General features: G+C 40.1%; 2 protein-coding genes across 8 annotated transcripts in view; one reads left to right on the forward strand and one right to left on the reverse strand.

The window, feature by feature from the left end:
* The window catches only part of RPS6KA5 (ribosomal protein S6 kinase A5), an 82,143-nt gene extending 65,677 nt beyond the window's left edge, over positions 1-16,466 (reverse strand). For 3 of the 5 annotated variants that reach the window (XM_074824940.1, XM_074824939.1, XM_074824937.1), the window contains exons 1-2: positions 15,839-16,466; positions 3,884-3,955 (exon numbers count right to left, since the gene is read on the reverse strand). In XM_074824940.1, coding sequence (XP_074681041.1) covers positions 3,884-3,955; positions 15,839-15,911 — 145 coding nt within the window. In that variant the 5' untranslated portion in view covers positions 15,912-16,466. Of the gene's footprint in view, positions 1-3,883; positions 3,956-7,909; positions 7,930-15,838 lie in introns of those variants that run through there. The other 2 variants (XM_074824945.1, XM_074824938.1) reach the window with 2 other exon arrangements.
* Positions 16,467-16,697: 231 nt separating this feature from the next.
* The window catches only part of DGLUCY (D-glutamate cyclase), a 47,989-nt gene continuing 38,779 nt past the window's right edge, over positions 16,698-25,907 (forward strand). For 2 of the 3 annotated variants that reach the window (XR_012623328.1, XM_074824948.1), the window contains exon 1: positions 16,698-17,075. The gene's annotated coding sequence lies outside the window, so the exon portion shown is untranslated. The remainder of the gene's footprint in view (positions 17,076-25,907) is intronic. The other variant, XM_074824947.1, reaches the window with a different exon arrangement.

Genomic DNA, 25,907 nt, shown 5'->3' on the forward strand with positions numbered 1-25,907 from the left:
TATGACCTCAACCCCCAGCCCCATCTTCAACTTCATAGAACTTACTAGTATAAAAGAACAGAGTAGTTCTCAAAATTGTCAAAAAAACCCACACAAAAACAACAAAGATACAGTTCTCTCTTATCATTCTGCCCATAATATTGAGGGCAAGTCACTAAGGGAGATACAATGGCTGTTTGGAGAGGTGTCTACATTCCCGGAATCCCCCTGCCTTCCCCCATAGATCCTGATTAAAAATGAAGGGGAGGGGGGGGGGGAACCAAACAAACAAAACCAACCCACACACACACACACCCCCCCCCTCACTTGAAAATACTTGAAGTATTTCAAATTTCTGAAGTAATGAAATTTTTTTATCACTTTTTTTTCTGGCTGAAAGGTAAAAGGCATCTAACAAGCATCTGCAACTTGTAGCCCAGCCAACAAAAAGTTACTGTTTAGAGGGACAGCATTTAGTTTCACCACAGTTAGATTGTCAGCTATATATAGATAAAAATTAGGTAGAAAATCAGTTGAAGAAAATATCCTCCCTCCTTTCTTATTCTAATAGAATAAAACCTACAGAACAAGATAATTCAGACTCATATCAATACAGAAGGCATGCAAATATCTTCTGAAGGTTTTCGTCATTTTTTTGTGAGAACAAGCCTAAGGACAACTGAAATGCAGATTATTAGTTTTGCACAAGAGTACAAGTTCTAAATGAGGCCTTACTCTTGTATAGTACCATTTAAGACAAGTCTGCAATAAGAGTCTGCTATTCCAAATATTTCTGACTTAATTGTGGTTATAGACAGTTTTCTTTATGCTTCTTCTCATTCCCTCAGGTAAACATATATTCTGGTACAAAGAACTTAAGTCAGAGTAGTCATACTCAATTCAACTATGAGAACAAAAAGTTGCAGGCCTAAACAGGACCCCACAACTCATGACGCAACACACTTAAGATCTTATAGCAAAGTTTGCATGCAAACAAGTGGTTAGAGCCTTATTAAGGTTTTGAAAAATAATCTCTCTGCTATGGAAGCTGTGGGGACAAAAAGCAAGGTACATTACACAGAGTCAGTAAGATAGCTACATAACTGAATATATAGCCCCAGACTTCTCACATGCAACAAATACTGCAAAATCTACAGCATTTAAGTTGGTTTTCCATACTTCAGATGGAGTGCTTGCACAATAATTCTTGTTATTGATAAGGCAGTTCTAGAACTTCCTAAAAAATGAATTTTTACAGCACCAGAGTCAATGTGTACAAGTTCTCTGGGGTTCTCTAACAGTAGGCCCAATACGCACAAAAATTTATTTCACAGTAGAACATTTCAGGATCATCTTAGCCAAGTGGCCAGTATCTTGCTTCAGTTTCTGTTCTGCTCTGTCGAGTCAATGAAAAGGACATAGAAATTCTTTTGACCATAACACTTAGAAAAACACTGAAAGCGAAGATGGTGTTCAGAGCTGCACCAAAATTTTGCTGGACAGTATTTACAGAAGAAATGCCTTAACACAGGTATATTCCCTTGTGAAATAATGTCCTTTCAGAAACCCCTTGCATGAATGAGAGGGGATGTTTGCTTAATGCAGTCCCCAGAACGCTTTTCAAGCTACAAAATTAAACATCCCCATCAAGAACATCTAGGCAGGTTGCAGAATCTCTACTACTGGAGGCTTTTATGATGGAATTGTTGTCAGGGATGATGCAGGTATAACTGACTGTGTTTTGGGCCAAGCAGTTAGAGGACCTCTTCATGTCCATTCCAGTCCTGTTTTCAGCAATTCCATGTTACCAGAAACACTGACAATTCACAGATGGTCACTCTTCCACAAGCAAACAGAACTAGCTCCATTCTGGTAAGGTCATTTGCATTTCATGTTGTCCAGTAATTAGCAAGCAACAACCTCTGACATACCTAGTGCACTAGTCTTAGCTGTGACACACTTAAGACTGAACACAGCTTCATGACTGCCCTGATGGTCTAGATTTCCAAAGCAAGAACCTCAGGCCGTGATTGAAACTACATCTTAAAAAAGTGCAACTAGCATTTCCTTGACAGAAAAAAAAATACTGCTCTTCCTACAAATGCTACAAATGTCCTTGGATTCCTGAAGTTTGCAGGAATGTTTTTGTCAGTTCTTGAAATAGTCTTTAGATAGATTTCTGGAACAATGTGACTACTATAGCAGGATGAAGACAGACAGGCATGCTTTTTTTCTTCACACATACATACACTGTCAATCCCATTGTCAACCCACTGAACTAGCCTCTTCTGAAAGGGGTCGCTCATAAAAATTACCCTGTTAACCTGAGTGAATAGGATAGCTTTGCACTATGAGCCCTAAGGACTACCTGCTATGATTAAGAGTATCCCAGGCCAAGAGAAATTTGGGTAATCTGTTCATGAAGAGAGAGGCATGGAAGGTAGTAATGAATGACAGACAACAGTTTAACAGCAGCAAAAGGAGTATTTCAGAGGTACTGCCTAAAGACAGTAGAAGGAAGTCAGGCTACTACTGGTCTGAACTTGAAGGGTCAGGCTACTACTGGTCTGAACTTGAAGACTGACACTTATGAAACCACCAAAACTTACTCTGTATTCCAAAAGCAATAGTTGTAATATTAAGGTGATCCCAGACTAATGACAGTGGTAAGGAAAAAGGAAAAAATTAGGCATGGGACTGGTTTTCATATACACACACACAGAGTTAAAAATCCAGATAATGTTTCCATCAGCAGGAGAAAGACATCCTCACATAAATGCATAATTATAAGTAATTCCATTTTTGTCAACCCCACTCAGACCAATACCGACCACTTCAGAACAGCATAGCTACTTCTATCTATGAATATGCAACATATACCTACAAGTATTAAAGCCTCTTTGCCTCTACCACTAACTAATGAAATTTAACAGCAAGGGTTGAATGGATAAGCCTGATAAATTCAAATTTTAAAAACATTACTTCAGAAACAGAAAAATACACTCTTGGGTGATTTAACTGCTTAATGATTTATGAAAGAATATGTATGGCAGCTAAATGTGAAAACCAAAACCCTTTGCTCTTTTCAGTGATGTAGCAGCTCGTGCAATTATAGCCTCACTGCTAGTCATTAATGGCTGATAACACCCAAAATTTAGTCTCATAACTAACTTACAACCTCTACAGACCTTGATAATAGTCCACCTTCATGATTATCCCAATCTACTCAATACTGCATCTGATGTTGAAACTGGCAAAAAAATGCATAAACACACTAAGAAGAATAAATGCCATTGCTTTCGGTCTGTGTACAGGCCTGTGTGTCCCTTCAAGAAAGGAAAACAAAGCTTTTTTTGTTGGTTACAGTCAGCAATCCTACAACATCCTACAAATCTCCAACACTGCGCTGAAATCCAAACTACAACATTTCCTGTCTTAAAAATTACTGGAATTTAAATATGACAGAAAAAGACTACTAAAGCCAATGCTAACTTTAAAATGTATAGTTAAAGTGAAGCATCCTATTCAATAATGTACTAATATTACTGCTTTTTTCCCAGAAATTCATGAAAACATAGTGTGAAAATTTGTTGAAATTATAAAGATCATGCCTTAACTTAGGTCAGATGTTTCACAAAATGTATTAAATTGTCATAAATCTCAAGCCATTTATTTTCCTTTTTTTTTTTAAAAGAGTGAATCTTCAAAAGTGCTGTAAGCTAGAACATGTGACCTCCAATTTTGCACAATATTTGCAAGGAAAAAGTGAAAATTATGCTATGCAATACAAAAGCGATATACCTTCCTAAAGAATGCTCCAATTACCAAAACCTCAGCTAGAAAACAAAACTATACTTCAGAGTAATGCTTCCAAGATTCAAATTAGAAAAATAGTGCATCTTACCTCCTGTTCCAAGAACCTTCAGGAGTTCAAAGTTTTCAATGCCAACTTTCTCTGCATGGCCTGTCAAATTTGCTGAAGGAAAAAGAAGAATTTACATCAGATATACAGTACACTGAAACATCATTTTGACATACTACTACAGCTTCAGTAAAAACAAGTTAGCAGATGAACGGAATAAGCAGCACTAAAAGGACATGCCAGTTGCATACTGTATTCTTTTAACTTGAAAAGCAAGGGAGAGCAATTTTCTTGCTGCCAACCATGTTCCCAGAGGTATAACATCACAGAATAATAGTTGGAGCCCATCTAGTTTGTATACACCATCTTTCATCCTATCACTGGGCAGCTTTGAAAAGACTCTCGTTCCACCTTGTCTGTAATCGCACAGTTATAGACAGCAATCAGATCACCCCTTAGCCCTAGCACCCTGAATACTTTCATGTTCTTGGATTATATGATGTTTGGGATGACATAAGCAGAGCTCCAATAAATACTCATGCATTTAACATTGGATTACTAAACCTATAAAGACTCTCCACTATTATAGAGTAGGAAAGACCTTGAGTCTACATAACCAACAAGTCTAGAAAAATCTAAACCGCTACAAAGTTGTTTCATTTGTTGGGGAGTTTGGGAGGAGGAGGTTCTATGTTTATACAAATCTATACCAGAGTATTTTTTTCGTCTAACAGACATTTTTCTAAGCAGGGAAGTGAAGAGCCCTATTTAAAAAAGGAATTGTGGTGGGTTGGTTTGTTGGTTGTTTTTTTTCTTTTATAAGCTGCTAAAAGAAAGCCTTAAGCAGTTCCCATTTTTTCCATCTTTCATTCCTACCATAATATTATCCATCCATTTGCATCAATATGACTGCAGGCCATTCAGCAAAGCTGCTCATTGTGATGATCCAGGTTAAAAGTAGTAAGGCAAAAAAGTAACTGATTATTCTTAACCAAGTCCAGTTCCCTGATCCACTTGAATGAGCAGCTGCATAAGCAGTTCTACTAGCACAGTTAAGGATACAGCATCAAGCAACAGAAGCTGCATAAGCTGGCATGGCTGGTAAAAGAATGCCTCTCACAGAGCAACTGCAAGCCAAACTGTATCCCTAAAGGCTAGTTAAAAAAAAAAAAAGAGGTGGCTTAAGAAAGATGTGCAAGAAGCTTTCAGTAGCAGCACCGCAGATTACAAAGATCTCTTAACCAAAAAAGGAAAACACTTTGAGAGATGTTGAAACTTACTCTGTTCAGAGATTCTCATTTGGTTTGATATTTCTAAGAAACTTAATCAAGACAGTGTGCTCTCTGAATTATCAAAATGTATAGTTAATCTCTATTCACAGAACTGCAGTAACTCAACAACTCGAAATAAACAGAAAACACAGAAAACTTAAAGCTTCAGAAAGACATTTCTTGGCAAAGGAGGAACAAGTATAAAAAATCCAAACACCAAATACATGAAAAAGCAAATTAGTAACTTATTCTAACAATCCTACATAAGTATGTACACATACACAAAGTGCATCTAGTTAGGATAGGGGTAACATTAGTGCTTTCATGGAAGGCACTGATGAAACCTCATCTAAAATATTATTTTCTAATTCTTATTATTCATCTTTACGAGGGATTAATCAAACCTGGAATAAGTGCAGAGAGACTACTTGAAATTACTGGGAGATTATAAAGCCTAAAAGAGCTTTCAGGATTTTTTTTTTTTTGTACAAACAGAAGTATACATGACAATGATTTTTGCAAATCTGAGAGAATCTACAAGCTATCCTAATGTTATGTGTAAAAAAACCCACCAAAACACACAGCACAATTAAATTATTGTTAGAGAAATACTACTTTCATGATCAGTTCCATTGTAATAATCTGTGCTAGGCAAGACAGTACCAGAATCATTAACAAATCAATGAGGCAACATGCACCCACATGAGTGGAACTGAAGCTTGCTGTACTATTTTCACTGCAAACAGAACAAATACTGTTCTAGTGCTACATCACAGTCATTGCTGAAGTCAGCAGTAAGGAAGATGCACTCACATGCCAAGAAAGGAGTAACAGCAGGTAAGGCAAACCTAGACTGAGTTAGTGTCTATATAATTACAGTAGGTCATGTCACAGTCAGAAAGCAGTCTGCCTTGGAGCAACTTAATATTACATATTACTCTTCTTAACAAGTACTGAGAATGGTACTCAACATACACAGTTTCAAAAGAGTGTCTTGCCTGCCAGGGACAGCAGAAGTCAGGGCCTATCCTAAAGAGACCAGGGCTAGAGCATCCAGAGTTTTAATGAAGCAGTGGATGTCACTGAAGAGATTCAGGACATCAAACCTCTCTGGATACTAGCTAAGTGCTGAACTCAGAGTGGGAAGAAGTTTTTCACTGAGAAATCCACTGATTTGGATCTGCCATTATGGAGTACTCCAGAAAGGTTTTACCATCTCACATCCTTTAAGAGCTGTCAGCTGAAGGCTTTTCAATTAAACATCCTTCTAGAAAGCAAAACAGTCAGTTAATCCTGCCATATTCTTGAAACTGAATAGGAAGACAGAGCGAAACAGAGAAACGCTGCATCTCCAGTAACATGCTGAAGATTTGTTTAGCGCTGGCTGTAGTCCTAAGAAGAGATCAAGTCCTAAACTCAGTCCATTAATCTAAACTGTACCATGTATTGTTACACAGTAAAAAGCTGAGTGATACCTAGTTTGACGTACTTGTTTCAATATGAGCCATAATTTTGCACTCTCTACTTAATCCTATTTTTACTTCCACTTAGGATGCTTAATTGCCTTCTCCTACAAAAAAATTGTCTCAGAGGTTACTGTAATATTATTTTTATAGTAAAAGGGGGGAAACTACATCACAAATAAGCATATGATCGCTATACAGTAAGTCCTATCTCATTCTTTTTGCATTATACTGAGGAAAAAAGCTGTCCCACAAGATAGCTAAAAGGTGCTGCATAACACGTAGAGAGGTATGATGGGACACTTAAGACATACAAACTCTCTATGAATTACTCCCTATAAAGCAACAAGTAGAATTATCCTTAATTAAAAAAAAAAAACACAAACCACCAAACACCCACACACAAATCTTCAAAGCTACAAAAAAAGATTAACAATTCCCAGAAAGTGCTTCTCCAGTGTTGCCACAGCTGGCAATGGCTTGCTCCAACAGCCTCAGTTGCTGCACTCAGTCTGTCTCTGAAGTCATACCCTGAGAAAAGCAAGCTGAAGAGCTTGTGCCTGTGCCACATTCTTTCCAATGACACTGCTAGAGCAGTTCTTTGTCTTCATCTGCTGAAACCAGGCACAGCACTTTTCAACATTCTAGCTGAGATGAGGTGCAGTTCCTCCAGAACAGAAGTTGCTGACACTTCTTTCAACTTGCTTTCAGGAGCATAAATCCCCTAAAATCAGTTATTCTGTTCACTAGTCACTCCCAGGAACCCAAATGACCGCTGCTGGAGGACCTTTCACAAGGAATGCTTTCCTCAATTAGAAGACAACTGTTCCAAGTTTGAGAGGCTTTAAAGGATTGCAACAAGAAGGCCACTGCTACTACTACTACCACCGCTGACAGAACAGTGAAAGGCTTCTCCCACCTCACAGACATCATCATCATTGGTATCAGAACCAGACCCAACACCGTCTGTGCAACCTTCATGAAGACAATGTATCTGTCAAGAGTGCAACAGGATGAACACTGTAGAATTTACCTAGCAGCATTTCTAGCAAATAGTACCATAACATTTCAGCATATGCAAAGATGCCATTCAGAAACTGCAGCTTTGGGAAAGCCCTTAAATTAAGAATGAGCACAAGGAAAGTAGTTTTGGAAACTGCCCTTTTTCAAGTCAGCTGAAGAGTATCAAGACGGGAACTAAGCTTGGACAGGAAGAAAGTACTGCCCAAGTCAACAGGACAAGAGTTTCTCCACAAATGATCCAAAGCTACACATGACACAGTATAAAAGATGGTGGTACATCATGAAAAAAAAAAGTAGTAAGCTGACATTACCTTCTAGGAGACAAGCTAACCACATAGGTGCACAATTCAGAAAGGCTTCCATTTACTGATTTTCTACTGCAGTCCACAGTAATCAGCACTGGACCAATACAGTAAGGAGAGTAAGCAGCTGAGGACAATAGCAAGATACAACAGGTCAACACTGAAACAAAGGAAAAGCCAAGACATCATGGCATTCATAAAAGCAAAGAGGAAACAGTGGTACTGTTCACAATTATCACCTCTGAATGAAAAAGGAAAGCAAATATCTAGGAATATTCCCACTGCGAAGACAAACCTTCACATGCAGGGACACCAGTGCATGGAGATCAGTATTGTCATTCTCAGTCCCCTGGAAGCAGGACAGTCTGTTTAACCCTGGGAACCAGAACAAAGTATTTCTGCTTGATAGAGGATTTCCAGATGACATAAGAGACACGACTGTCACCTGCACTATACCTGAACTTTGATACGGCCAAGTGTGAACCAAGAACTGTGCAAGCTGGTACTGTGTAATGACTCTATTTGCTTTTAATTGTACTTTTATAATCTTAAGAAATAATATTTAACAGTGGTTGTTTTCAAGTTGAAGTGTGCTGTGTCCTCTGTTTCTGGACTCCACTGCACACAGGTTTTGAAGCAGACAAACAAAACTAGAGCTTCATCTGCTGAACTAGATCAAGCAGCCTTTGAAGACAAGCTCTGCCTGAAAGCTGCGACTTCTCTCTGCTATCTGCTGTTTTACTGAGCAGAACAATGAACCTCAGAAAAGGCAAGAAGGAAAATGAGAGAAGATATTCTGCAACCTTTCAAACTATTCGATGTCCAATGCCTGGTACCAAGATCAACTTGATTCTCACCTGTTACTTCAGAGTATGGCCCATCTCCATTCACCTAACGGATCTAGCTTTTTAAGTCACAGCAACAAAGAACAGATGCTGTTTTCAAAGTTATATGAACACAAACTTGAGATTATCCCTTACTCAGAGTGAAGAGTGGGTGTTTTTCCTTGAAATTAAGCAAAACTAGCACATTCCATTCTGGGAAGAAAAAAAAAAAAACACACCAAAACAAAAAAACACCCCAACCACCATATTAACAGTAACCACACAACTATTGCTTGTTAAGACACTAAAGAAAATGCATATAGGATGTTATACCGTTTTCCTACTATATATAAAATTATACTTTGATTGTAACTGGTTACAACAACTGAGAACTATTTGTGAAGTGAAAAATATTACACAGTCCTTGAAATCTGACAGACCATCACCAACTAGTAATCATCAGGTCACCGTTTCATCAGGACAGGGAACTATCTTACAAACTTAAAATGGAATTTAAAAAGCATACCATCTCAAGGACTACCTGCATTTTTCTTAGGCCAAAAAAAAATTTAGAGCAAAGATAAAACATATATACAGTTCTGAATTCACATTAAAGAAAAGAAAATGCAACTCATGTTACTCCAAACTCTAGGATCTACCATACTAAGGTAACTGGGGTGACAACTGTTTATTCTCTGTAATATTAGATGCTCAAGGAGAAGACCATCTGAACTGAAAAAAAAATTCAAGATCTCACAAAGCTGCTGATCCTATTCTAGAAGGCATGGAAGCCAAAACTTTACAGAGCCAAAGATGACTAAGACCTCTGAAGTACTAGCTAAGCAGAATACAGTATGTGGAAATTCAGAAGCATGAAATGCTGTGGGGAACATGACAGGAAACTAATCATTACCATTATGAAAACAGACTGAAGCTGCAGAAGACTATCCCACCGAAGTTATCATTTGCACATGAGAAGCTGAAATAAAGATAAAAGTGTGGACATCTGAGATTAATGATCCAGACTCACAATAGTCTGAATTGGAAAATATTCCATGTTAAGATCCATTTGTATTCATCAGCAGTAGCCCTTTTGCTATTACAGAGGCAATTTTGCTATGAGGTTTGTTATTACTGTGAGATGAATCACTATGAGGTCACCAAGATTCAACCTAGAAGCACCTTCATGGTTAGCTAGAGGCTTAACGTGCAGTAACACTATACATGACATAATAATCAGAAGAACCCAAAATGTAATTAGACAAGATGCTAATGAATACAGTTGCTATAGATAATCTAATGCTGAACAGAGTTGAAACAGTAAGATCAAAATACCAGATATCTAAAGATTGTGCATACCTTTTCAAACAAGAAATTATATCTAAGTACAAGATAGGAATCAAGTTTGGTCTTTATCATCAGGAATCAGTACAACACTTTATTCAATCACAAGCACTTTGGACATAGTGTTAAAAGTAACAGAATGTAGATTAATTTATCAACAAAAGAAGAGCAACTGACAATTTAAAGGTTGATGGAAGGTATTTACATATTACTTTATGCAAACATTAACCAGTAAACTTAAGAATTATCCTCAGAATTATCCTCTCTCAGGTAAAGCTTTTATAACCATCTGTCCGTGTCCAAGCCAGCACAAAATATTTACAGACGCCAACAAAAAAAAACACAGAAGAGAAAACAGTCACAATAGATCCCAGAACAAAACACAAAAACAAATAAAGTGACTGTGTAACAGGAGTCCTTCGTAAATCAGGTCATCTGCCTATCTACAGAATGAGTCAGAAGCAAAGAAATCTTAGCAGAGCTTGCACCTCATCATTAGGATTGTATAATGGTTTAAAAAGAGAGGAGGGGGGAAGAGAGAGAAAGAAAGAATGTTTACCATAAGATATTAAATGATGCCAAGCAATGAAGGGGATCTAACAGAAATATTTACATCAAGAATATAGCTGCAGATCACACCCCCAGATACCCAGGCTTTCTCGTATGTTTAAGCAACTCTAGCAAGTGTTTTCTAAATTGCCTTCTGAATAAAACCCTGAAGTGCATGAAAGGGGCATGTAAGTCTCCCAACTCTTTTATGGTACCAGCACAAGCTTTTAAACCACCACATTTAGAATACGTTGGAACAAAGCTACAGGCTGACAATGAAGACTGAGACTCCTGGTCCTTGTTTATATTAGACATTTTATAGAATACCACTGATGCAATGAGAGCAAAATAAGCAATGGTACCGGACCCTTTTACAGATCATTTTAGCCAGGTTTGTTAGATTCCAAAGCCTGGGAAAAAAAAACAACAAAAGAAGATCAATAGTTATTCCTTCATAATCAAAGCTTATCATAATCAAAGTTACCAGAAGATAAATAAGAACAAATTCCTACAGACTAGACTACAAAATATTATTTGAAAGTACTGATTCTGTAAAGAGTAAAATCCAGAGATTTAAGTTGTATTAAGGATGATTCATAAACTTACTCTTAAAACACTCTCCATCCTTCCCACAGCAATATAAGAGCAGATATATTTTAGTGCTCAAAAAAGAAAAGTAGAAGTAAAAGCAACCCAAGCTTTGAAATATTCAACTATTAATATCTCCTGATCTCTAAACAATGTACAGAACTAGTACCTAGAGTCAAATAAAAAAAATGTAAGTCTTAGAGAAAACATAATTTTAGAAGTGTCTTTAAACTTACATAAGAACGTTTCCTTTTAAAAATAAAAAACAGAATACTGTGGAGGTGCCAGGTGTAGCTCCATAGCAAAGGCTGAATACTCTAATGTATGATTCATCGTGTTTTTCAGCTATAGGAATTTTCACAATGCTTTAGGATGATACATGAACCTTACAGTTTACAAATAAATCCATTCTGGTTTAAGTTCTCATACAAGAAGGGGTAACTAAGAATTTGCAATATTAAACCCCTCAAATAGTCCATGTATTTATTGTCTGAAGCCTTTTATAGTTTCATACTGAACTGTAAGTTAAGACTATTTAACTCAAGTGGAAGTTCCAAATTATTCTGCCCTAGGAGCCCTGCAGCCCATTGCTATGTTGACTTCTGGGCTATACATGACTTGTGCACATCATGTGTTACAGTCAGACAAATTACAAACTAAAGCAAGTTCTTTAGCCCAAAGTTTGTGATAGCATTAAACTGAATCCAGTACCTCTTCAAAACGAACTTGGCAAAAGGAAAAGAATAACATTTTAAAGCAAAACAAAACATATATACAGCCTATTGCCCATTCATGGAATGTCTCCCAAGTTCCCTTCAGGATCCCAGTTTTGCTAATCTCTGCCTCTCACTGGGCAAAGCAGGAAGTGCACATGCATGCTGCAAGACGGGCAACCGCCTAGTCACATACACTGAAGGTTCAGGATCCTTTGATCCTCTTTTTTTTCCCCAAAAACAAGAGCTACAACAGAAGCCAACAGGAGGTGGGGGGGAAATCCTCACCGTTAACTATTTCCTTCTTACCTTCCTACATCACAAGTCTTTCCCTTTCTGCCCATATACTTCCTCATCACACAGAAAAATCTTCTCTAATAGGCTTTACATTTGCCATTGTTCAGTTCCACAGCATTACCACAAAACAGAATATTGTTGCCTCTTCACATTTTCTTTTTTCATTGTAAATAATACATAACTTCTTAAGTCTCCAAAAAGGTTAGCAGTTGTACTAACTCTAAGGTTAGTCTTCAAAAAAATAAAGCCTTTTCCTTTACAAGATACCAGAAACAGATGCTGCAGAAAATCTCATTTTCTTATTATTTTCACTGTAGAGGTTCAGTGAGAATCAGAGACAGTCACCACTTCCTACCGTTTGATCTTTGGCATACTTTTTCATCTACTTCCTGAAAAAGAGGAGGTGATTCCACCTTCCCCAAAAACTCATTTCCTTCCCAAAGTGAGAAAAGAAAAATGGTGACTGTTCTGAAGTGGCTGAACTGTGAAGTTTCTACTGAGGAAGAAATTATTTGTGTGACAGGAAAAGAAAAAAGAAAAAAAAGAGTTGCTAAATATACTATGAGAAGATCATTATTAACTGAAATGTGTCCTAAAAGTCACTGCTGTGTCTAATCTGCAAAATAACCAACTGAAGGAACGATCATTGAAGCACATGCATGCTTACAGTTTCCCCAGCAGCAGGGGGACATTCTGATCCTTTGCATCATTAAAATAAAACATATATACGTAGAGCAGTGCAGAGTATTGGTAATACAGCAAATCACATGGCATCTCACAGAGGCACTCAAGTGTTATGCACGGCAGTTCCTTCCCTATCACAGACCCAATCTACATGCCTATGAAGTGATGTTTTTTCAGCAATTGCTTTCTGGTCACACAACAGAGGAGTTTCAGGGCCCTAAGAATATAGGATATAGAACTAAAATTAAGGTTCACCCTAGATATCAAAGCCAGCACTGTAATTTCAAAGTCAAAGTTTAAAACAAGTCAAACCATGGTATGATAGGGTTAACAATCAGTTGGGAGCTGTGTAGAAATAGCACTGCATATGCTCTAACTGTGCATTTTCATATGCCGGAATACTTGCTTAAAGGTAACAACAATCATCTGTTTCATTCTTGAAGATACTAATTTCATCTCAAATTCAAGTTTTACAGTATGGTCACTTACTCACTTGACCGTAATCAATGCCTGTCTCTAACTCATTTAATATTTTTAGAGCAATTCCAGGACCCAAGTAACTGCAAATGCAAAGTATAACTGTAGGTTCACCTGCATTTAGTTGATTTGAATATACAATTCTTTGTACTTTGAGTTTATTATCAAGAGGTTCAAGCAACAACTTCCACAATACGAAAATGAGACACTCCCTTCTCAAAGAAGCCACTATTTCTACCACAATAGTACATTCTTTCAAAGCACTGTGGAGACTGACCTCTTTTTCATCTGCCAACTGACAGCTACTTTCGATCATTCAATTAGTCACCGAGCTAGCAACATCAAAGAAAGAACACAGAGAGGAGGGGAACACTAGAATCTAAACAAATCACACATTAAAAGGATATTCATTTAAGAACAACAAAGATCCACTGGCTCCAATTCTAGTTCTTGCACATCCCCTCACCCTCGTTCCCCAAAAGAAGCAGAAGTAAATTATCATGCTGCACACTTTAAAACTGTGGTGGGCTGACCCTAGCCAGCAGCTCGGCACCCACACAGCCAGACCCAGTACAAGAAACTAAGAAAAATATCCAAAGTATCCTGTAGATTATTTATGTATTTCTATATCAACAGAAGCTGACTGCAATTTTCCTCCTCAAATGATCGTATCTCTGTGCATTGTCTAGAGATAAGTTCTGAAACAGTATCTCAATACGTCTTGCATAGCGATGACACTATTGACACCTTCAGGAGTAGGAGTCTCCCAGGAGTACATGACAGAGCAGCTCCCTCCTCCACCCTAATGCTCCAGAAATAGACAAGCCATTGCTAGAAAGCATTTTTCAGAAAGCAGAGTTTTCTAAATACTTAATAAGGAGAAGAGAATGAGGAGGGGAGAAGCAACTGATTCCTATTAAGCTGAATTTCAGAAGCTTAAAAAGACACAAGGTAGAGAATTTTTAAATTAAAAGCAAGTACTGGTACTTCCTGAATCTATAAGCTTTAAGATCAGGATCAAAATGAAAATTGCTTATTATGCTCTATTAAACAACTCTCTGCCTAGTTTATATGAATGTTTTTACTCCTCAAACTATCTTTAAATAACTATCCCATAGGGATATGTGCTGTCTCAACTTTTATAAAAGAAATCTAGACATATCTAGGTAAATATACAGAATAAATGCATTTCACTTCCTTTCCCCTTACCCCTTTTTCTCCTACACACTGAAATCTACCAACACCCAACCAGACAAGTATGTTTTCGACCAGCTCTTTTGCTTCTTCTTGAAAGAAGGAAACTACAGTCCCTTTGGTTTCTGCGTAGCTATCAGGAAGAGCGCCTTTTTTTTTTTTTTTTTTAAGCTGCAGTGATAGCTAGGTTCCGCTGGGGCACCTCCACTGAGCCCCTAGACCCGAGTGACAGGGGGACAGAGGGCTGAACGCGACCGAAGAGACCCAGCACCGCCACCTGCCTTCCCCATCGGCCCATTAGCGAGTGTCAATTACATTAAGACGGGGGGGCGGTTCTCAAACTTCTGCAATGAACAGTATCATATACTTACTTTTACTTCATCATGGAGAAAAAAGATGATAGAAGAGGAATGAAGAACTAATAGCACCTCCATTGTTCATAAATACAGAGAATATACATCCTCGTTATGTTTTACACACACTTCTAAATTAACAGTAAATCTAGATTTACTGCAGTATTCAAGTTGCCTGGAAACTTCCGAGAAGCACAGAGTCCCTATTAAAAATATATGAAGATCTTCCCCAACACAACAACCTACGACAGAGCATTTCTGCTATATCTTGAAAGGTCATACACATTTCACATGTTGAGCTACTCCAGAGGGTCTTCAAGCAACTACTGAGCTACAAGAAGATTCATAGACTGAAAAGACAGATAACCGCAGTTACATGTTGGCACATTCCCCTCCCTACAATTCCGGCATTTCACCGAGGTCAGAGAAAAGCTGTCACATAAAACGACATCATTTAGGACTGTAACAAACAGCCCCCCCAATACTGACATAGCCATAAAAGTCAAACACAGAATTTAATAATTAAAAAAAAAAAAAGCAGGCTAACCCTTTGCTCCTTCAAAAGCGCCAAATACCACTGGGGAAGTGGGACAGGGCGGCCAAATACGCAGAAGTCTAACTGAAATACTTTTTTCAGAAATAAAAAGGGCCCCCGCCCCCATCAGACACGCTCCTGCCCATGTCTTTCAGCTCATCCTCTTTCTTCCCCACCGAGATTTCCCTACTGGCCCCGACCAACTCTCTTGAAGCTCCTTCCTCAACACTTCTTCCCCGAGTCCCGGCAGCCCGGGCCCCCTCCGCCACCCCCCGCGTTTTCCGCCGCCCTCCCCTCAAGGCAGGAGCGCTCGCCATCCCCCCCCCCCCCCGCCATGAGCTCCCCCGGCCGCCCCGGTCCCCCAGGCCCGCCCCGCTCACCGTTCCTCAGCTCGTGCTTGACGGTGAGGAGCGGCAGCTCCCCTTCCTCCGCCGGGCCCGAGGGTCCCTCCATGTTCACAGGCGGGCGCTCCCCCGCCTCTGCCGCTCCCCGTGTGTGCGAGCGCGGAGGCGGGGGGACGTCACCTGGCCTGAGGCGGATTTTATTTTCCAGGGGCGCTCCAGGGGAGAGAAGCCATGCAGGCGCGCTAGGGGCGGGGGGCGACTGTTCTCCCCTTCGCCTTGGGGAAAACGGAAAAAAAACCCCAAAGCACAACCCACACCACCCAACAACAAACAGTTATTAAAATACAGGGAAGCACACGCACGTCGGCTTCCCTCCCCCGGCCCTCAGAGACAGCCCATGTCCTTGCGGCTCCCCTCCCCCCTGCTCCGGCCGCCCTCCCCGCCCAACAGCAGGGAGCGGAGCCGAGCCCAGCCGAGCCGAGCCGAGCCCAGCCGAGCGCGGCCCAGCCGGGATAGGCTGAGCGAGACGGGAGCGGGGGGGCGCCGCCAGGAGCGGCTCCTACTCAGACGCTCGCGCCCCCTCCCTCCCTCCGCCGAGCGCTCATTGGGCGCGCGCGCCCGCGAGCGCCGGCGGCTGTTGGCCAGAGAACGCGCTACGTCCCTGTCCCCGCCCTTCCGCCGAATGGCGCGTTCCCCCATTGGATCAGCGGCTGCGCCAATCGCTGTCTCCGCCCCCCCGGTTTCCCCCCAATCCCTCTACTCCCTAATCTTGTTTGTAAACATTCCCGCCCGCCTCTCCCACAGCCCCCCCTTGAGGGCGGGCGCTGGGTTGCCTGGAGAAAAGGAAAGGCGCTGATTGACTGCTGGGGCTGGCAATCAACTTGAGGGAGCGGCGGTGGGGCCCTTCCTTCGGGTTACGGGCCGGTCTATCGTTCGTGGGGAGGGGGGAGCCGACGTGCGCCCCCCCCCCGCAGTGGCGACAGCGGGGGGGCGAGCAGAGACCCCCCTCGCGCGGGGGAGGTGGCAGCGGGATGGGTAGCAGGGTATCCCCTCGCCGAGGGGCGCGACCGGGCAGGGAGGAGCGAGCGACGGCAAGTGGGGGAGGGTTTTCCGCAGGGCCCTGACCGCCCGCTGAACCTCCGCCTCCCCGCACGGCGCGGGCGGTGTGTGCGGACCCACAGCGGCGGCCCGTCCGTGCGGCGCGGGACGGCGCGGCTCGGCCGCTCCTTGGGCTGGGGCAGCTGGGGAGCCGCCGCCGCCCTGCGGCAGGCCGGTATGTCCGCCGACAGGCCAGCGCTCAGCGCCGGCTGACAGCGCCGCGGCCGTGCGGAGCGCGCTCAGGCCTCGCGGGCTCCAGGGCCCCACAAAATGGGGGCGTGGGTTGGCGGGGCCCGCGGGCGGCGGGTGAGCGCAGGCCTGGCTCCGGGCCGGGGCGCCCCGGGTCCGCCCTGAGGCGGCCGTCGCCCTTAGCCGGGAGCGGAGGGCCCGACGGCTCGGGCGAGGGGAGTAAGCGGCGTCCGCGGCCCAGCCGCAGGGCAGCGAGCGGAGCTGTCGTCTTGGGAGGTTGAAGAGGCTGGATTTACTGGAAGATAAAAACAAGCTTTGTGATCGCTGAAAGGTCACAAAGCAAAGAGGAGCTTGGTTGGTTATGCCGGCTCGGGAGGTGCTTGCTAAGGGGTCGCCTGCCTTGGTGTGTTGTGAGGTGGGCGTGGGAGAATGCGCTGGGTGGGCCCATCCGAGTACCCGGTTCGCATTGCACTGCTTGGGGCATCTTCATTTGGTCCTGTTAGCTGCGTGGCACGCGCTACCCTGACAGCGGGTTTTGATTTCGCTTTTAAGGAACATTTGTTTTGAATTGTATTAGACCTGTTCATCTCACTTAGGCCTCTCGGTCTGTTCTGTTTTGGAAGCAATCTGATACATCTAAAGCAGTCCACATTTCCTTGAGACAGATCACGTAAATCACTTTTCTCTCCATTTCTAATTTATACTAATTTCTGATGTGTTGCTTTTGAATGGTGTTGCTTCTTACCCTTTGACACTGTGTAACAAGATGTCACATACAACAGCTCTGTTCACGCAGAGTTGATTCTGGTACATCAAAGATCAGTGAAATAAAATGTCTTCTGTTAATTCTTTATTCACACTCCAGTATTATATATTTTTGTGTGTGTGTACACATCTATATAAAAAATGCATGTACATATATACATAACACACATTTCTACAGTTTCCTGTAGAGTGAGTTGAACTCTTTAAAGTTGATAAGAGCTTTCTACTGTAGAACAGTTTAAATACCAAACCTCATTTTTAGGACACTTTTGGGATCAGTTTACTTCCTAGAAATTAAAAATACTATCTAAGGGTTTCATAGGATTCCTGGTAAAACTTTTGAAGGTGTTTTCCACAGAATGTTGCAGGTGTTCTGTTGAGGTATCTGCCTGTAGGATATGGTACACACATAACTTCAGTGAAAATGACCATCCAGTTACTACCTTTCTGACAGTATTACATCAAGACTATAAATATAGAAAGTCTGATCACAGAAGATGTTTTCAAACTGAAAAATAATCGATTCACTAACTTTTGTTACTTGATTTTGGAAGCCTCTCTATTGCAGAGACAGTAAATTTTATATCAGCATAATATTAAGCTACAAAAGGAAAAATAATGAAAATACAAAATAAACTGATAAACTTCATTATTAAATTAAATTTTTGCATGTTTGTAACTAATGGCTCCTTTGTACAGCTGGTGGGGAGTGTCAGTTTTATTTCTTCTTTACCAGGAGTAACAACCACTTCTGATTATTCTGTGTCCCAGATGTTAGATTTTAAAAAGACTAGTACTGTATTTCGTCCAGTGGCTCTACTAGCCTACACTTCGGACTAACTGTCCCTGGCAGCCTCAGAAGAGAGAAACTGAAATCTGACTCCACTCAGTTCCTTACTAGCACTCAGTGTGAGTGCAGCTGGCAATGAATCCAGTAGTTGCTAATAGTCTTGGTTTCAGATGTTCATAGCTTGACAGACTTTATCTGCTTATATGCCTCAGGCTGAAACATTTTCTCCTTTTAAATTTCAGCTAAAATAGCTTTGAAGAATGAGGCAATAACCCTAAAGCATTGAACCAATGTTAATTATCCATTGTGGTAGCTGCTGACTATGCATGTAGAAAGACACAGTCATTACCCTGTATATTTAGTTTAAGTTGTGATTGAGCTAGGAAGTACTGTCGCATGAACTGAAAGTTAATTGTTATCACTGAGGGACCCACTGATTTGCTTGCACCTTGGAAAAAGTAACTGAGCAATGTGGTCATTCCATTAAAAAAAACTAAGACTTTGCGTAACAAACTCTAGTGTTAAAATATTTTTGCAGCAGGATTCTCGTGTCATATCCAGAAACAGCAAAGCAGCCCTACTGAATGCTTGGAAAGAATCCCACCTTTTGACAGACGTAAGAGCTATACTTGCACTGAAATCCTAAACCTCCTGTCAGTAGTCCATGAGTACAAGACTATGTTCAAGTTTTCATTGCAGCTGAACTTTTGGGAGCAGTGGCAGATTAAACTTGGTTGTGTTCTTGATTTAAGAGTGGACCTGCCTTCAGAGGAATGGTCCAGGCATAGTGGGCTGGTTTCATTACCTCCATCACCTTTGTCTTTGGAGCAGTATCACATGGCTTTGTGGTTGGTTGTAAAAGGACACAGTTTTGTCAGCCTTAAGGGTAGGTAGGATTTCGATGTAGGTGGAAACATACAGACTACATCTGTACCAGAAAATAAAGCAGATTAGGACTCGTTCTTTAGGTGTCAGGGCAAGTGGCATGACATAGCATGGCATAGCTTGCATGCACACAGCTGAATTCTTTCCCTTTTCTATACTGCCTACTGGATTTATACAGATTGCAAACTGTTACTGAGCTGTACTAGCCACCAAGTTGTATGAGGACATTGCCTGGGACAGTACTAGTCAGGGGCCCAAGCATTCCCAGAAGCATGCCAGCAGTCAGAAGTATGGATCGTCATGTGGCAGCACTCGGATTCTGCCTTTGTCTCATTTAAATCACTAACACAGTCACAGAGTCAGATGAGGGAGGAAATTTGGCTTGAGCCTGCAGCCAAAGCAGGCATGTGAAAGTACAGAAACAATGATGGGCTGTAGACCCACAGGGAGTACAGAATGGTCTGTAAGTGATTCCTTTATAATATGGAGAAGTAAAACCACCCTTGCTATGTAAACTGTGTTTTTAGAAGTGCAGCTCTGAGTGCAAGTTAACTGACTGAAAATGTTATTTGCATTTTAAATAATTATGTGTGTGCTATGACACTGAACAAAAAAATACTCTATGATGTGCATTCCATAAATTACCTCTCCAGTGTTAAAATGAAAAATATTTGATGTAGAAACGATTAAAAGCTATGGGGTGATGCAGAGCCACTCTCCCTCCATAGTGTAAATGTATTTTTTTAAGTAGCATTTTCATGTTCATATGTACAATAAGAGCATCCTGACAGGTCAATCAACCAACAGTTCAATGTTTGGGCTGAGCATGTGCTGCAAGTTTGGGAACATGGAGTAACAGAGTTCTAAAGATAGATGTCCCTTCTCTACCCCACAACACAACTGTTCAAAAATATGTGTATTTACTTGCCATTCCTAATTGTGAAGAGAGGGAGGAAAAAATGTTGTGGGAAATACCCACATGGAAAGATATTATTGAACTTCATTTAAGAAAAAGTGTCACAACATTTCCTTTTTGGTTCTAAAAGAAGTGGTGTGCCAAGCTGGTTTGAGGGCTGAGGTGAAATTGAAATACTCAGTGTACAGACTTCTGAGAGGAAATGAGAGAGAGAAAGAAAGAAGAAAATGAGTGCTGTGGCTGCATACTTCCAGGGTGTCACTTTTACAGTTTTGAAGTACTTGATTTGCTTTCTTTCTGAAGGGGAGCTGCATATGAAAAACGTAGTTTCTATGGAGCTAAAGTTGGAGGCGTCTGGCACTTTCTTATGGTCATTGAATTGTTACAGAAATAGGTGTTATTTTCAAAGTACAAGTGTTGGAAAGCCAGATGATACAAAATGTTCCCCTTAATCACTCCATGGAGAACATTTGCATGGCAAGGGAAAAAGAGGATCGAATTTTGGAAACCACAAAATGAATTTAGGGAAAGACTCCCCGTGAAGACAGTCATGACACGAAACAGCTTTTGTGTGAGATTTCAGTACAGTATTAGATCTAGTTTCTAGTTTACATATATTCTCTGTGATTTTTTAAAAATCTGCAGTTGCACATTTTGTGCTTGATAACTGTCAGAAAATTAGATTGGGTAGGTAATTTGCTGTTTAAAGCATTTTTGTATGAAACAGCTCTGGCCAACAGTTTTATCTCTCTAAAACCACTTAATGTGTTACCATGAAAGGAGAAGTTATGCTAAACATCCAAGCCTAATAATTCTCTTAACGGAAGTGGTACAACTCTGTCAGGAAATGGATCGTTTCTTGAAAGAGTGCATATAAGTGAAGATGTGTTACTGATTCTAGGGTTACATCTTTGGTTAAACTTAAGTCCTGTTTCCGTTAGTATTAATTTCTTCACTGAAAATTAATTTGTTTATTTTGTCTTCAGTTGCAGTACAGTTAGAATTACTGTTCCAGGCAACACTTTCAAAGGTTTAATTGTTAAAAATCTACATGGCTATAAAAGAGAAAGAATGAAAATATTTATGCTACTTGATTTCTGATGAGGAAAAGGAAAATGAATGAACACTGTCCAGAGGGGAAAGGAAGCAGCGCTATCTATTAAAACAGAAATAGGGGTTTATTTCAATTTCTGATCTGCTTAAATGCTTAAGCTAGGCAGAGATGGAATTTCTAGTTAATACAAAGAATTTACTTTTGGATCTTAATCCTCATTCACTCACAATAATTTGAAATTATTTTCAAATTTGTTGGAAGAAACACAGAGGGCTGTTCTACATTTAATGGTCTCATTAAACCTCTGAGTAATACTGACTGCAGTGTAATTAAACTCAATCCATTGCAGAAGACTCACATATGAATTCTCACTATCTTGAAAACTGACTGTGAACTGGAGAAGGGGACTTTAGAAAGGAGAAACTAATCAAGATGATCTGAAAGCTAGAGATAAGGAAATTAAAACTTTGAACTCAGCATGGAGACCGTGAGTACATCCTGATAGTTGCAGAAGCCATGCATCTGCTTTCCACCCCCAAAGAAGGAAGCAAAAACATGAGAAAAAAAGTGATTAAATGGCAGAGCTTAAAGGTATGTGTTGTAGTTCTTAAAGAGAGCCTACCGAAAAGGAGGTAAGTGAAAAGAAGTGCCACATAAAATGAAGGGGGAAAGGCAGTTTTGCAAAAGCATAAATGAAAACTACTAAGTCATTTTCCAGAACTTCTTTTGTACTGACATATTTAAAGATACTGCATCTGTTAAATTACCACAGAGCGACAAAGAGATTTAATGAAGTGAACAATATTGCAGTTATTCCTTTTTTCCTTTTCCCTTTACCTTGTTAAAAGTCGTATGGTTATTGATTTTGAACCTACTCTTTTAAATTGAAAAAGATAAGATGCTCTGAATTGAAATAACTTAAGAGAAAATCCTGAAACAGATGGATAAATTAGGAGAAAGGTATTCCAGACCCAGATGGTATATCTTCTGGAGTTTGGAAGGAACTTGGAGCTCCTCAGAATAAATACAAAAACTCCAATAGTTTCAAGTACTATATCAGGTGACTAGAAGGCACCTCTTAACATAGTGTAATATAATATTATATGATATAATACAATAGGATTTAATATAAGCAGCATTACAACTTAAAACTTCTTTAAAAGGACCAGGAAAATGTTTTAACAAAAGATTTGAAAGATTACCCTTAGTTTTCAAGAATGAAATAAAAAAGGATTATAAGAACAGGAGATAAACATGATACCAAGAAGACACACCAGATATAAAATACTGCTGTGAAGAATCAGGTGGTAAAATCAGTATCTATAATAATAAATAACAAATTTTCAATACATCTAAAACAATGGGGATTTTTAACTGAAGTTGCATAATTGACACTGGTACTGTAAACTGCACATCTTGGGACTAGAGCTAACCAGTAACTGGTACTCAGCAATTCTATCATTTCATTACTGTTTTTCTTAAATTTTTCATCCCATACTGATTTATTGAGATATAGGGTACAAACTAGGGTATGTCTAGCTCAGCATCCCATCTCCAGCACTGGGCAATAGGAGCTGCATAGTGTCACTGTGCTAAGAAACGTCTGAGGTTTAACTATGCAGTCTATGAGCAGAGACCTCCATTTGTTTGCTTTGACTTTGCCATTTGCTAGTTTGATTTTAGTTTAAAAAGAGAGTGAATAATTGTTATCTTTTATCTCCTCCATGCTTTTGTTGGATCTGACCCCATTTCATAGGCAAACCCAGAATGTGAAACGCTAGTCCCCCCGCCTCAAAATGTCCAGTAAAATATTTGCTGTAGATACAGGTTATGCACCAAGCACTAGTTCTGAGCTTTCAGTAATCCATGCACAGCGTCATTTCTTTCATTTTTCTTAGGTAAAGAGCTTATAGGGGAAACCTAGGTTATTTAGATGTTAGAACCCTCAGTTCAATACACCTCTTTTCTCTTCTAAAGTGTCTGCTGTGACAGTCTTTCAAGAGGCTATCAAAACCCCGGTTGGTCCGAAGGCATTTTACACTCCTTTTGTAAATTCCTCAGGATTTGTATTTTCTCTGAACTGTTAGACTTCCATGCAAAGAAATGTCCCATTAAGCAATTTTCCTTTGGCTATCATTTATTAAGTCTGGCTAAGAGTGAGGTTTGGCATCCTCCTCCTTACAACATGTCACATTCAAAGTTACTTTTCTGTTGTGCCTGTTTGTTAACATATTGATGGGGAACATTACAGCAGTGCAGATTATTGACATTGCAAATAACTGCATTAACTCTGAGCTACTTCAACCCCCTCACCCCAACAGCATTTTCAGGGATTTGATAGAGATTTACACGAATACCACATCTCTCTCCAGCTTCAAAAGAACACATTCCTATTCAACCAGACTTTATTACACCAAATCCAGCATGTCATTACAGAAACTGTAGTGATTTGCTTCCCATTGGACTCAGTGTTGCCTGCCTATGACTAATGAGATGCATCTTCAAAATGGAAAGTCAAGTGAGGCGAACTCCACAGATTCTTAGAATTACTTGTAATATGCAGAGAAGTTAGGGTATGACTTCAACTTAATCACTTATTCTCTGAGTAACATATATCTGCAACATGGCCTTACAATATCTTCCCACCAAAGCATTTAGTTTTGGGTGGTAGTGAGTTGTTGTGAGATGTTTTCTATTATTTTCCTAAGTCTTTAGATAATAAATTGGTTAAACTGTTCTACTGTGTGACAATATTTTCCTTTGGAAAGCTGTGTGGTTGAGGACAGTGGACAAGTGCGAGGTGCTGGTTTGGTTTATACATAAGTCAAAATAATTGCTTTTGGATAGCAAGTGCCAAAGCAACAGAATTATAAATCGTTTGGGGTTGGGCATGAACCCACTGCAGTCCTGGAGTGCTATCCTTTGATGGATATATAGGGAGGAGATGAAGGGGATTTCTGCAAAAACCGAGTCTCTCCCTGCCAGATCAGGACCATGTTTTCTGTAGCTTTTTATGTACCCTTTCTGTCTTAAGATATCCTATGAAAAAGTAATCATTCCTCCTGTAAGGCAACAGTTGCCTCATCTTCCCAGTGCCTCCCTGCAGAAGTAAATGCCTTCTCACCCCACCCACAGGCCCCAGGAGAGCAGCTCTCCCCCCATCTCCCTCCACCCCCACCTCTGCTACAGAGTAGCAGCACCATTAATTTGCCTTCAGTTACAGAGTCAAGGATGTTATGTCATAGTTGCAGGTGATGCTCTACATCTGCACATCATCACTTGTCTCTTCCTTTCAGTGCTTTTACCTCTCTGGGTTGAAGCTTCACACTTGAAGATTCTTATATAGTTGAAGCTTTGGGCTACAATTCAATCTATTTTGGCCCTATTGATTTGATTGTTCTGTTTGGTTTTGGAAACTTTATTACTGTTGAGATTCTTAAAAGTGACAAATATAGAAATCACAGTCTTATTTAAAAAGAGCCTTGTCTAGAATAACAATAAAACCAAAACATTTAAAGAAAGTCTGCCTATCCATCTTATTAATAATTTACTATCCCCTGTTCATAGAATGTTCATTGCTAATCTTCAGCTATTTACTTCAGAGAGGCTTTATCTCTTTCCTGGTTATTTGCTTGTCTTGCATCTACCTGCTGATACCACATATTCATGCAGTAAATATCCAAGCAATCAAGTTACCTACAATATTCATAAGCTATTTCAAAGAAGCCACAAATGTATTCTGATTTATTACAAAAAGATCTAATGAATTAATTCTAGATGTTATTTTATAGGTGGTATTAAGGTTATTTTCAGCAGAAGTTTCAATCTATAATTGAAAACATATGCTTATGGTTTTAGTCACAGGACAAGTGTTCAGTGCAGGTAAGAGACTACATCACACCGCAGTAATGCTGAAGTGCCCTTGCTATCGATTGGCACTCCTTTGTGCTAAGCACTATACAGACCCAGAACAAAAAGGTGCCCCCCAAAATTTCTCATTAATGTGCTATGATGAAAGTCCTTAGAGCACAACTGAAAACTGGAAAAACTTTGACTTTTTCACTGAAGCTTGTAATTACTATAAAGGTCAGAAATTGGTTGTCCATCAAAAATACATGTTTATTGGGAATAAAATGGGCCACGTATAATCATGGTATCCTCTATTTCTGTTTATTTTTAAGAAAGACATTGGAGATGTGTGACCTCTGCAGAGCTAATGAATCCAAGACCACTGAAGTTAGATATATTTCTGCTAATATTCTTAGCTATTTTTAATATACACAGATTATATCCTAAACAATGCCTGCTTAATACACTTTGTTTTGCATATTTTCTTCCATATACTTAGTAACCATGGAAAAGTCACATACAGATCATTCTATTCTTTGAACTATAAGATACTCATTTT

Source organism: Strix aluco, chromosome 4 (genome assembly GCF_031877795.1).
Source record: "Strix aluco isolate bStrAlu1 chromosome 4, bStrAlu1.hap1, whole genome shotgun sequence".
NCBI classification, from domain to species: Eukaryota; Metazoa; Chordata; class Aves; order Strigiformes; family Strigidae; genus Strix; species Strix aluco.